This window comes from Danio rerio, chromosome 6 (assembly GCF_049306965.1).
Source record: "Danio rerio strain Tuebingen ecotype United States chromosome 6, GRCz12tu, whole genome shotgun sequence".
NCBI lineage: Eukaryota > Metazoa > Chordata > Actinopteri > Cypriniformes > Danionidae > Danio > Danio rerio.
The window spans coordinates 10,407,265-10,421,403 of NC_133181.1; the positions used below are offsets into that span (position 1 = coordinate 10,407,265).

General features: G+C 34.6%; 1 protein-coding gene across 4 annotated transcripts in view; it reads right to left on the reverse strand.

The window, feature by feature from the left end:
• Window positions 1-14,139, reverse strand: part of cyp27a2 (cytochrome P450 family 27 subfamily A member 2) — a 63,053-nt gene that overhangs the window by 12,675 nt on the left and 36,239 nt on the right. For all 4 annotated transcript variants that reach the window (XR_012407640.1, XR_012407639.1, XM_073953669.1 and 1 more), the window contains one exon: window positions 2,888-3,051. Coding sequence is in view for 2 of the 4 variants with exons in the window: in XM_073953669.1 (XP_073809770.1) it covers window positions 2,888-3,051 (164 nt within the window). In the remaining 2 variants the exon portion in view is untranslated. The remainder of the gene's footprint in view (window positions 1-2,887; window positions 3,052-14,139) is intronic.

Consider the following 14,139-nt stretch of genomic DNA (forward strand, 5'->3'; position numbering starts at 1 on the left):
ACCCCAAATTGCAAATTTGAGAGTTTTGATAATTTACATTTAGGGTTTCTGTCATGTTAATGTATGAAAGAGAATTGTTACACACATATTGTTTGCTGTATGGGATGCAAAAACTTTGAAGCTCAATATCTCAAAACCATTTAAAACGCAGATAAAATTTCAAGGTGACGTAATGTTGTTGATGATGGCCAGATTTGTTATATGTTGCATAAATGCAAACACTTTTTTGTTGTCCAAATTACTTTCAGTATTGACAAAAGTCACAGTTAAAATTCAAAAATGAAAATGTGTAGACAGTTACTTTTGCGACTGACCTTATTGCATTTTAGACACAATTTATAGAGGAGGAGTGTTTTAATTAACCGTGCAATGTGATTTTTAAAGCTTTGCATGAACTAGTATTTGTGGCATTATTTGAAGCCTCTAAAAAAGCATGTAACCTATTCTCTGCTTGATATGCTGTGATAGTCGCTATAGGAGGAAGACCAAAGATCACATGGCAGAATTTTTCTCCACTTGTTTTGATTACCAAGATCTCAATTATACCAATTACTAGGTCAAATTAAATTATTATTTGATTTACAATTTTTTTAGCCTCATTTTTAGTAGATTCTGCTGGTCATTATAGAAATTGGGCAGCATGGTGGTGCATTGGGCAGCGCTCTCTCCTCACAGCAAGAAAGTCGCTGTTTGGAGCCTCGGCTGGGTCAGTTAGCATTTCTGTGTTCGTGTGGGTTTCCTCCGGGTGCTCTGGTTTCCACCACAAGTTCAAAGACATGTGCTATAGGTGAATTGGGTAAGCTAACTTGTCCGGTGTATGTGTGTGAATGAGTGTTAATGGGTGTTTCCCAGTGATGGGTTGCACCTGGTGGTTCATTCCGCTGTGGTGGCCCCAGAATAATGAAGGGAATAAGCCGAAAAGAAAATGAATGAATGAATGTTTGTGCTGAACCTCTTTCTGAGGCTAAAACTGAACATTCAAATACTCATACAGTTGCCATAGCTACACCTACACAGGACTCTAACCGACCAGTTGTGACGTCTATCAGAACACTTGTGAAAATGCCACAACGTTGCCCAGACTGAGACAATTTCTGTTTACAGGAGCAGATGCGTGAGTTTCAGATACTAGGTGTTAATTACAAAAAAAAGGAGCAAATGAATAGTAACATCACACTATGTTGGATTTGTATTTCTTTTTTCTGCTGGGAAAAAGAACGAAATGTTCTTTTTAAAAGAGGTAAGATGCATCTGATAAAACTGATAAAATGTTTAATTGTGTTGGCAATCAAACTGTACTGGATCGGCATGTGCTCTACCTCAATATTTATGTGGGAAGCTCAAGAGATGGCAAGTGCTAGTTACACATATACTGTATGTGCAGTTATAACAATCCTACAACTTGGATGGCCCGAGGGTCAGTCAAAATAACAACTAAATTCTTCTTTAGTTCTTCTAAAGGGAAAATCAGTCAAAGCCTACCTCTTCTCTTTTGCTAACTTATAAAAATGACTTTTGTTGAACTATATACTGTCTTTTCCTCTTAATGTTTTTTGTTGTTGCCATATCTGGGAAGTTCTTTGGTCAACATTCATATTGTTACAAATAAAGTAGGCCCTGACTTTAGTTTAGCCGCAGAATGAAAATCTGAATTTATCTAAGCATAGCTGAATAATTAGAGTATAATATAGTAATAATATTTATTTTTTTAATTATTAGGAAATAAATTAGGAAATTACTCATGGAAACTTTGAAGTTCTTGCCTTCATAAGAAAGGTTTGGCCACTCCTGTTCTAGGGTTTACATTTTTGTGTTTATAAATGAGGCTATAAATCTGGAGAATTCTTGCATTTACTTAGACAATATAAGTAATATATACAGTTAAAGTCAGAATTATTAGCCCCCTTTTGAATTTTTGTTGCTTTTTTTAATATTTCCCATATTATATTTAACAGAGCAAGGAAATTTTCACAGCATGTCTAATAATGTTTTTTCTTCTGGAGAAAGTCTTATTTGTTTTATTTCGGCTAAAATAAAAGCAGTTATTAATTTTTTAAACACCATTTTAAGGACAAAATTATTAGCCCTTTTAAGCTAACTTTTTTTTGATAGTCTACAGAACAAACCATCGTTATACAATAACTTGCCTAATTACCCTAACCTGCCTAGTTAACCTAATTAACCCAGTTAAGCCTTTAAATGTCACTTTAAGCTGTATAGAAGTGTCTTGAAAAATATCTAGTAAAATATTATTTACTGTCATCATGGCAAAGATAAAACAAATCAGTTATTAGAAATAAGTTATTAAAACTATAATGTTTAAAAATGTGTTGAAGAAATCTACTCTCTGTTGAACAGAAATAGGGGAAAAAATAAACAGGGGTTCTAATAATTCAGGGGGGCTAATAATTCTGACTTCAACTGTAAATATAAGAGCACAATTAACATTGAATCAATGTACTCTAAGGCACCTTAAAGTCTGAAAATATTCTATTCACTTATTATATTATTATATATATTATAAATATTATATTATTCTAAAATATAATTATATTTTGTTGAATTATATTATTTCTGTATTAAGTACTCATTCAAATCAAAAATAGCGTACTACTGTTCATAAGGGAATAGCACTTAGGAACCAATAATAAAAAGGTGGTATGATTAATATATAATGTGATTCATGTTTGAACCTGTGTGTTTGTTTCTTGTTGCTCTCTTTCAAGTTGTCACTTGCTTTCCTAGGGTGCACAGAAAAGAAACACCCACTTATGAGAAAACTCTACATGTGGTTTCAGTGCTGAGTAAATAATGAGTCTGACTGACAGCAGATCACATAGTTTGATCTATTCTGACTGGTTCCAGAAGTAAACAAACAGATTTTTACCGTGTCCACTCCTCCCAGGAGGAGCTCAGTGAGGCTGATGTAGACCTCTCCTAAGCTGAGTTTATTGCTGGATAACAGGTAGGTGAGATACATGCCCTCCACCTCTTCTCCACGTGCCACCTGATCCCGTATCTCGTTCACCTTCTTGTCAATCAGATGTCGGGCTGGACAAAAGCACAACAGGAACAAACAGAAGGGCCATCGGTTAGGCTGCTTTTTCACAAATTGATTTATATAATAATGTCAACCAGTGCTATTTTACTATCTTTGGTAAAGATCACATCCAAAGCTGTTGATTTAACATAAATTTGAAGACATTATTTGTTTGTTTCCGTGTCATGTGTTCAAGAAAACAAAATCACCACTTTAACTACACTGCAAACCCGAGGTGTTCAACCCTGTTCCTGGGGATCGACCTTCCTGCAGATTTCAGTTACAACCCATGTCAAACAAACCTGCCTGTAATTATCAAGTGCTGATCAGGTCCTAATTAATTGGTTCAGGTGCGTTGGGTTGGAGCTAAACTTTGCAGGAAGGTAGATCTTCAGCATCAGGGTTGAGCAGCCCTGCTGTCAACACTATAGATCCACTATAGCTCTTTTTTCCCGAATTAATAAATGACTTTAATGACATAATTTATTCCAATAACATGAATGACAGCCTAGCTCAGGCATTCCAAAACAACTAAAGCAAGACTGATCCACTGGGTAGTCTAGTTATCCAGTCACATGATCTGTTGTAGTAATGAGATATTTAATGTGATGATTATATATAATATACTAACACGCACGCACGCACGCACGCACGCACGCACACACACACACACATTTTTGTTTTTGTAAAAAATTGGGTACATTACGTAGGTTTCCATTCATTTTATACTGTCCAAATCGTATATTATATTGCCCTCACCCAACCATCACAGGAGTCAGTGTCCAGCTTTACTCTCTGATTAAACTCATCTTGTGTGATTTATAAGCATTTTGAAAAATGAGGACGTCATCAATGTCCTCACATTTCACCTCCTTTTTGTGATACCTGTGTCATACATGTCATTATACAGATTTGTGTCCTGATATGTCACACACACACACACACACACACACACACACACACACACACACACATACAGGCATACATGGTTTATGAGGTCAATGTGACTTTTTGGTGGTTTACGGGGACATACCTTTGCCAACATCCTACGAACATAAAACTTGTGCCAAAAATTTTTATTTGAGCTACAAAAGGCAAACAACGCTTAAAAACAGCAATTTTAGTTTCACAACACACTCAAATGAACTATGTGACATTTCACAGGCTTATGGGGCCAGACAAAATCATGGTTTACAAGGTCTGTTTACATGTTACACACAAACCTAGCCCCTTCATGGTTTAAGAGGACTGATTAACACATTTTACATATCATACTATTCTGCTATTGCAGTAAGGGTGACAACAGAACAGACTCTGGCTTTCCTCAGCTAGACCCCTGCTAAACCCATCTCAGTTGCTAAGGTTCTGCCTGTCACTTCTTAAATGACAAAATCCTATTTTGCTTATAATACACTTTTGATATAACAAATCTGTAGGCTTATTGTGTTGTATCAGTTAAACAATCTGTTTAATGTACTGTTGAACAATGAGTGTGTATGGGTGTTTTCCAGTGATGGGTTGCAGCTGGAAGAACAACCGCAACGTAAAACATATTCTGGATAAGTTGGCGGTTCATTTCACTGTGGAAACCCCTGATAAATAAAGGGGTTAAGCCGAAAAGAAAATTAATGAATGAATGATTACAGCTTATAAACAAACTAATGGTATTTTAAAATTTAATTAAGTCGTTCAACAGATTATTCTTTTTCAAATTTAAATATTTATACTAGAACACAACATGGTAGTGAACTAGAATACTGTCAAATACAAAACATTGCCACTCAATGACAGGAATAAAAAAAAAACTTTTTATTTTTATTTTTGAAGTCCAGGAAAACAGCAGGGGAATTAAACATGTATATACATTTTATTATGAAATGCATAAACTATTATCACTCTGACAAGAACAAAAATTAGATGGATGAAAACAGATAAAAAAATAGATAAAAAGAAAAAAAGATAAAACTAGACATAAAAGTTTGATTCCACATATTGAATGATACATACAGAATTATATGAACACAAAACAGATTAAAAACTAAATTTCGTAATGTGACAGTAATATAATGTGTTATAATGTGACTAATTATTATCATACACATTTTCACTTTTTTTGTCACAGTGACAATATTTGACCATTTTCAAACATGTAAATAAAAAACAAAAAACATGTCTTTTTGCTACTCAACACTGTTGTAAATGTTCAGTCTGAGGGACTGCATTTGTGGGTTATGTATTTTTGTGTGATGGGTATTGCCCAGGCTCATGAAGCAGACGTGGACCTGGACTGTGGAGCAGTACCAGACTGTGGAGTAGTGGCAGACATGGGTTGAGAAGCAGAGGCAAACTGTAGAGCAATGTAGAGACTGCCCTAGAGTGATGATGGACTGTGAAGCAATGGCATGGAACAGAAGTGGGCCTGGGCCATGTTTTTTTTTTTTTTTAATTTACATGTTTGAAAATGGTTAAATATTGTCACTCTGTGACAAGGAAAAAGAAAAAAAGAAAATGTGTATAATAATAATCAGTCTTTTGAACTCATTACAGCCTTCACGTCTGCTTTTGTCCATGGTCTTCTCATGTAGGTTGTTCTGCCAGTGCTAGAGCCTGAAAGCAAACAAGATGATTAACTGTTAGCATCACTGACTTTTAATAGATCATATCAACTGTTCATCAATATCGTTTAAAAGTCTCTTTCTTGGAAAAAAGGTTAATCCTTAGGTGTGCACTTACACCATAGTTATGCATCACACAACTACATGATTTAACAGCAACATATGCGAGTATAACTTTCAGTAGCTGCTTTGAATCATTGTGGACTACTGAAAGTGATATGACCTTTCCATGTAAAGACTATTCTTAATTTTAAAAAAAGGCAAGCAATGTTTTCATAATATTCCCTATTATATTTTTCCACTGGAGAAAGTCTTCCGGTTTTTAGTTTAGCTGAATAATAAAAAGGTAAAAACTGCAAAGGTCAATATTATGAGCACAAAAAATAAAATAAAAATATATAAAATTATAAAAATTAAGATTTATTTTTTGATTTTTTGTCAGCCAGATATCGCAAAACCCTATTTAAAAATGGCCAGATACAAAAGAGAAGTGATAAATGGAAGATATTGACGAGAAATGTGGCATAGGAAAAAGCATTTCTGCATTTGCGCTACAAGCACTCCGATAGAAAGTCTGAACGTGTATTGAATGCTGCTGGAAACATTGCAACTCCAACTAGGTCTGCTTAATCCAGACAATGTGTCAGCATGTTAGCTTTACTGTCAAATAATTTAAAATATGAATCAAAAACGGTGGAGAGTTAGTAGCCTACGCTGTTTTTTCCTCAACATCTCACTTATATTGTTATCAATAGGCTAATATTTTTTGTTCTTCTTCTTCTTTTTATTATTATTATTATTATTAGTTACTATTTATATTATCACTGATACTGAAAAGTGTTATTTAGGCTATTTGTGAAGTTCTTAAAAATGTAACATTTAATTATTATACAGGAGGGGGGAACCAGTGAATATTGTCCTCACCACTTAAAAAAATGTGTAAATAATAACAAAAAAAAAAACTAAAAATAAAGGATAAAAGGAAAAGCATGCTCTTGATCATTTTTTATAATCTGATTTGTACATGCTGCTGTGTGTGTGCACTTAGCCTAGACGAGCAGAGCACACACATCTAAAGTTATCTTACTGTGAGCGTTTTAATGGTCAAATAGGTGTCAAAATGCTGTGTTCAGTGATCATTTATTAGATGCTTAAAGCACAGTTTGTTTCATATTTTTATTCTATTGTACATATTTCCCTTTGCTCATTTACAGGGAGGAAAATAACTGCATATATACAATTGAAATCCGAATTATTAGCCCTCCTGAATTATTAGCAACCATTTTCCACCAATTTCTGTTTAATGGAAAGAAGATTTTTTTCAACCCATTTCTAAACATAATAGTTTTAATAACTAATTTTTTATAACTGATTTCATTCATCATTGTTATGATGACAGCCATATTTTACTAGATATTTTTCAAAATACAAGCATTCAGATTAAAGTACGATTCAAAGGCTTAATTAGGATAATTGGGCAAGTCATTAATATTGACCTTAAAATAGGTTTCAAAATATTTAAACTTGCTTTTATTCTAGCCAAAATAAAACAAAGACTTCCTCCAGAAGAAAAAAAATGTTATAAAAAATACTGTTAAAAAATCCTGAATTTGTTAAACATCATTTTGGAAATATTTATTAAAAAATATATTTTTTTAAATTCACAGGAGCGCTAATAATTTTGACTTCAGCTGAAAAATAGTTTTGAATAATCATGTTTGCAATTATGACAAAAATAATCGTGATTATGATTTTTCCCATAATAGAGCAGCACTAACTGTATGTGTAATGTAGCCTACAGTAGATTATGTGATGTGATCAATTAAAAAATACTTAGTAATAAACATGCTTTTACACTATACTGTATGCTTTAGAAAAGATACAATAGATGGTGAGAAGTATAGCCCCAGGCTGCAAAAATTAAACAAATATAAGAATGAAGTTGTTTAGCCTTTATAGCGCCCTATTAAATTGTGTTGGGGTAAAAAGAATGTTTACATTTCTTTGACTATCATGGCGATGTTATTACCTCAAATCTTAAACGTGCGCACATTGCAAGAAATGAAAATCGCGTCACAGCACACACTACAAAATATTAAGGTTATCGAGTCAATGAAACACATTACCTGATTGCAGTATAACTTGCTTTATCAATAATTATTATTATTTATTATAGGCCAGGTTACAAATATTTGAAAATCTGTCACTACATGCAAAACACTCTCATGCACTCAAAATAGGTTCCGTTTTGCATGGCTATTAGTGGCAGTTATGAATTAAATAAATGGGCATATCGGCACATAAGGTGAGTCGCCTATTATTTATCGTCTGTTTATTTTTCTCTGTTCATTTCTTTCACATGCATGCAGAGCGAACAGCCTGTGCTATTTCTGCTTGTTTAATAGAGCGCCTCCTCTTATAGCCGGCCTATTTCGGTATAAAGGACTACATTTTTTTTTATACTGTATGCTATTCTATCCCCTATATTAAATACAGCAAATATATAATTAAATATTAGAAACATAAATATTTTAAGTTTCTAAAAGCACATTTTAATGTTTAAGCATTGTTTATTGGCTGTCTGCGTCGATGATGTGCACCTCTCAAAAAATGTAACTACAAGTCGCAACGACACAGAGCGCAAGCTCGTGATTTTTTTGATGGTCGTGATTGGTCGGCTTGGCAGCGCTGACGAGTCTGGGGGCGGGACCAAGAGCAGTGCGAGTGGCGCGAGCCCAATAGAGCGATTGTTTACAAGTGTGGAGTCCAGTGAAGGAGCTCTGGATAGAAAGTTTTGTTTTGTGTTTATCTCATAGTTAAAGTTGTTCCACGTCCGCCGGTTCCAGCCTCAAAATGAGTGAGTTTGAGCCACTTGTATGTTCAGGAAGCGTTTAGAAAAAACAAAACAACAGCGAAGAAACTCAACACAGAGGAACATTTACACCTCACTGCCAACTAGCGTTTCGAAAGTGTTAATGCAGACCAACAGAGACATCGCGCAGAAGTAAAATAAACAGCTACGCGCGTTGCATGTGCCGTGGGTTACACCGGTCATAACGCAGAAGTATAAACCAGGCTTTATAAACTTTAATTTCATAAGTGCATACAATATAATATTAATAATAATAAGACAATTAGCATGTTTATCAGGGTAGACGACATGCAGTGAGTGGATAATTCCATATGTGCAATATGTACATTTAAATCTCTCCATTTTGCTGTAATGGCTGTGCTGTGTTTGACTGGCAATAGCTTTTAGATTATAACCCGCGACCCACTTATTAATATGCAGCCTTTTTTTGATTACATGGGGCCAGTTGCACCAGCAGTGTGTAAGTTAAAATGAAGCCTAGTTGTGACTTAAAGGGACACTAATTTACAATGTACGCACTACTAAATATTTCTGTGTTGCACCATTTCACTTAGTTTAAACCTAACTCTTTGTTCCAACTAAAAATACCGCAGCCTCCCCCCATGTATAACGGTAGAAAAGAGATGACGGTGAGATTAGTTTACATCGAGGAGCTTGCGATGATCTCCCTCTATTCACAGCCTTATTTTCTTCCCAAATCTCGCATTTCTTTCGGTTTGTAAATGAAGAGTTTAATTTTGTTTCAAGGAGTGTTTTGTGTTAACATACATTTCTTTATGACTGGGTTTTTTCTCCCTGCTATTTTTTCTTTAAAGTGTAGAATATTTAAAAAATCAAGTTTTATGTTTTGATAACTTTGTGTAATTTGTGTGCATTCACAGCAAATTTTCAAAGAACAGTTATATGTAGATGCATTAGTTGCAGAATTCTAAATCAGTTTAACGATTGAAACACTTTTTATTTGATATTAGGTGATTTAATGCAACTACGTATGACTTTACGGCGAGCTTATGACCTTACTAACTACGGTTTGCCTTAAGAGCATGTGGTGCAACCGAAGTAAAAACAACTTTAGTTATAAACAAGCCAGTAGTTATTATTATTATTATTATTATTAATATTGTTATTATTATTATTACTACTACTACTATTATTATTAGGCAATTTTCTGAAGCAACCCCTGTAACCAATTTAGTGCTTTTGGGTTGTTGTTGTTTTCGGTTAAAGCGCAATGCCCCATTAACACCTCAGACAGGCTGCTTCATTAATAGCCAAACATTTTGTTTGAGATGAGGGCAGGGGTATATCTTGAATATATTTCACAAGCAAGGTTGACACAAAATCCCCGGTTATATACCTTTTACCAATAGGCCAACTTATAGAAATGTAGGCTCATATAGGCTGTTTCTATTCACAGCAACTTATGGACTGAACTACGTGTTGATTAAAATTTCTATATTAGGCTCGTAGCAATTGATATTGGAGTCATGGAATATTGTTTGCAGCATTTATTTTGCATATTGTTTGCAATATCCTACTTTAATAATAATAATAATAATTAATATTATATTTAAGTTTTTTCTATTTCTAAATAAATAGCCTACTGTAAATTAGGCCTACAACCATTAATGATTTATATAATTTATATATGAAATTAGAAATAAATATGTGCCGTTATATATATTTCAATTAATATGGAAAATAGGTGCATGTTTTCACCAAAACTATGATAAGATTTTTTTTGTGTGATTGTGTAAAACAATATAATTTGCAAATAAAATAATGTTGTTGTTTTTTTCTCTCTCTCTAAAGAAGTTGTTACCACCTCGTTTAGAGCATCATTATGGGCATTTTACGTTATAACTAATGTGGTTCAAACAATAGATCTGTGACAGAGAAACTACAGGTTTTGGGACACACTCGTCACTACATCGTTCTTTTCCCAAACGACACATTGTACTATGATATTTCTGCCGCGAGTTATGTTGTTATTTGGTAAACCCAGCCCTGGTGCAGAGCCAGAGGAAGAAGCGTGCTGCGCTTGTGCAGCAGATAAGAAGCTAGAGAAGCTTCTAGACCAGGGGAGAGTTTCCCAGACAACGACATATCTGAATGAAGGGGTAATCAACTGTGTTTTAGCCTAATTATTATTTCTAATGTTTACACACTGTAAAATAGGCTAATCCAATCTTAAAAAAAAAAAACACAATCAATTTTTGTGAATTGTTTTTATTCCGAGCTAAATAATATTTTAGAAAATGTTGCATATCAAGCTGTTGGTATCTCCTCGCGGTTGAAATTGGCTGTTATGCGGAAAAAAAAGAACAAATATTAGCTCGCAGGCTAGTTGCTTTTTAGATTTAATTTAAGCCTATATTCAGCTGACAGCGCACACTCAGCCGCGATACAGAGAGAAAAAGTAATTAATAGATTCTTTAATGTAAACGACTAAGAAAAACTTTGGCTATATACTCGGGAGAGGACGTAATGAGATCTAGACTGGCTGTAAAATATATACACCATTAGTAATAGTTAATCAACGCATTTTATTTAAAAAAATCTACTCATTTTAATATTGCGATTTTTATATTTTTTAGAGAATGTCTGTTTTTATTAACTTTTCTGTCATTTATTTCAAATTTGTCATTATTTTATCAATTTGATGACGTTAATATTTTACATAGGCTATTTTATATACACATCTAAAATCCTTTGGCATTCAAATTAAGGTTGTGACGATGAGGAAATTTCCCCACAGGTTAATCGACATGTGACAACACCGGTAATACCGGTATCACCGTGGGGGTCGGGTTTCCTCTTTTCTTTCTGCTTTTAAATAGCTTATAAATGCATATAATACTTTCACTTTCAGTTTTGCGGGAATTGCCAATTCGGCGTAAATTGTTTGAATGGACGAATGTGATTAATGTTAGAATGTTTTTAAAATGAATAAGAAAATAAAATAGCAAGATAATTAATTAAATTGCACAAAGTTTAAATACGATTAAACGAATGAACAAGAAACAAATATAAAAGAAAAACTTTCAAAATTACATTACAAAAATGACAGGTTGACACAGTCTTTAAAAAAAAGAAATAAATAAAACACTGTAAATTGGCATTTATTAACAGTGAGGTTTTCTTGTTCTTTGCGAGGAATCCTGGCCAATATGTTGACCATCTCTGGCTTAAGCCTGGTTTATACTTCTGCGTCAAGTGACCGGCGCAACTCACGGCGCAGGCAACGCGCGCAGCTGTGCATTTATACTTCTGCGCGCTGTCTCCGTTGGTCTGCATTAACACTTCCGAAACGCTAGTGGGCAGTGAGGTGTAAATGTTGCTCTGTGTCGAGTTTCTTCGCTTCTGTTTTGCTAATCTGAACACTTCCTGGATGTACAAGTGACTCAAACTCGCTCATTTTGAGGCAGGAACCGGCAGACGTGCAACAACTTTAACCATGAGGTAAACACAGAACAAAACTTTCCATCCGGAGCTCCTACACGGGACTCCACACTTGTAAACAATCGCTCGCGCCATTCGCGCGGCTTTCGGTCCCACCCAGACTCGTCGGCGCTAGCAAGCCGACCAATCACAGAGCTTGCGCTACGCGTTGTTGCGACGTGTAGTTACAATTTTTGAGAGGTGCACGTCAGTGACGGCGATGGCCACGGCGAAGGGCTATGCGTCAGCGCCGTAGCCTACGCCGGTGTTTGACGCAGAAGTATAAATCAGCCTTTAAGATGGGATCTTGTGGGGCTCACTATGTTCCCCATCGTGCTGAACACACTCTCAGATGAGCAGCTTGTTGCACGCAAAGATACTTTTTGGTTATATTTGCTAACAGGGGGAACATGTTTGGTTGTCTTTTGTTGTCCTACCTGACTTCAATTTCTTAATGTATTATTTAGCCTAATGCATTATATATTAATAGCTTAGTCCTTATGAACAATCCGTTTATAAAATAGCCTTATTAACGAATTTATAGGCTAGTGAAGAATAAACCGAATATGAAATATGATCCTTGCATAATGATCACAACTAAACAAGCTAGCACTAATGTTGTCTATCGAGTTATATAGTCTCCCTCGGAGATATTGTAGTTCAGTAAAGTGGTGCGCAGCATAAAACCGTGAAGCTTAAATAGGCTGAGCATATTTTTATTAATATTAAGACACATTAATGCAAACTAGCCACCCTTTGATTTTTTTTCGTTTACGTATATTTTTATCAAACGAAAAATGCAATGAATAGTTTAATTTGGTTTTCATTTTATTAGAATTAATATAATTAATAGGCTACACAACTCCTATTGGCTCGAATTGCGTTTTGACAGATAAGGCGTGACTTTCTCAAAGATATTTGTGCCTGTTAATTTCAACGCTGTATTTTGACAGATTTCGCAAAGGCTTCAGCTGTTCTACCTGTCAGCTGGTACCAGCCTCAGTTTTGCGACTTGACCTGTGTGGCGTTTCGATGTCTGAATGATAGCAAGAGAGAGATGAGATCAGACCTCAGATTCGATGTGTAGCCGCACTTCACAGTTACTTTATAGCAATTTTTAATATTGGCTCACCTAAATTAACTTTTCATTTATTAAAAGCCGAAATATTTCCAGACAGATGAAGCAACTTTCGGTTTTTAAAGAGAGCGGCCTCGGTGATAAAAGACGCGGATTATGTTTTAGGATTATGTTTTAAATAACTCCAAATCGAGGCATTCATTTTAGGCCTCTACAAACTACAAAACGTCAATGCAAATTAATGCAATACTATATGTAAAAATAAACTATTATATACTATAGTGGCCTATAGCCTATAAAAAATGGTCAATATTGCCTTATTTCTCGTCTCGCTCAGCACGTGTGCATTGAATTGCAAGTGACAGATACAGAGGAAATTAATAAAAATAATATAGGCTAGAATTAAAATAATTTAGCCCACCTAGCAGTTTTCTTTAAAATTATAATAGGCCTGTATATAAAAATGGACTGAAAATTCTTGTAGGCCTTTTGTGATGTTCAGTTATAAAAATGCTTATCTGTACATTTGTAAAACTGTCCTGTTTAGGCTATACTGCTACTGCTTTTGAAAAGGAAAAAATAGTCTGGGCTATACTTTGAATTAATCAAAAACAGTTATAGGTTCAGTTTGAAATTTAACTTGATAAACAGTTAATGATGGCACCAGATGTTCACAGAAACATCAGTGGGGCGTCGATTAGGGATGTTCGGTTCTGGGTTTTTTGGATGAGACTCTTAACTCCTAATTTTGGAGTCGGTGGAATACATATGCATTCACTTAAAATAGTGCAAGGATTAAATATGCTGTCTCATATCGCACTTTACACAATGCTACTGTGTCAATTCCAACATTGTGTAGTTCTCTGGTCAGATAATACCAGCAGTAAATCATTTCCAGCCAAAATAAAATAGTTATCAACCTAAACTTTTTTTACAGCATATTTTAATTGTCTAGTTTAACTAGTTTAGTTTAACTTAGAAAATTACAATGCAATCTTGGAGACATAAAGTTAAAACATAATTTTAATATCAAAATGTTTAATGGATAGATGAGTGGCAGTTCATTAACAAATAATCCCAACTGAGCCCAAAC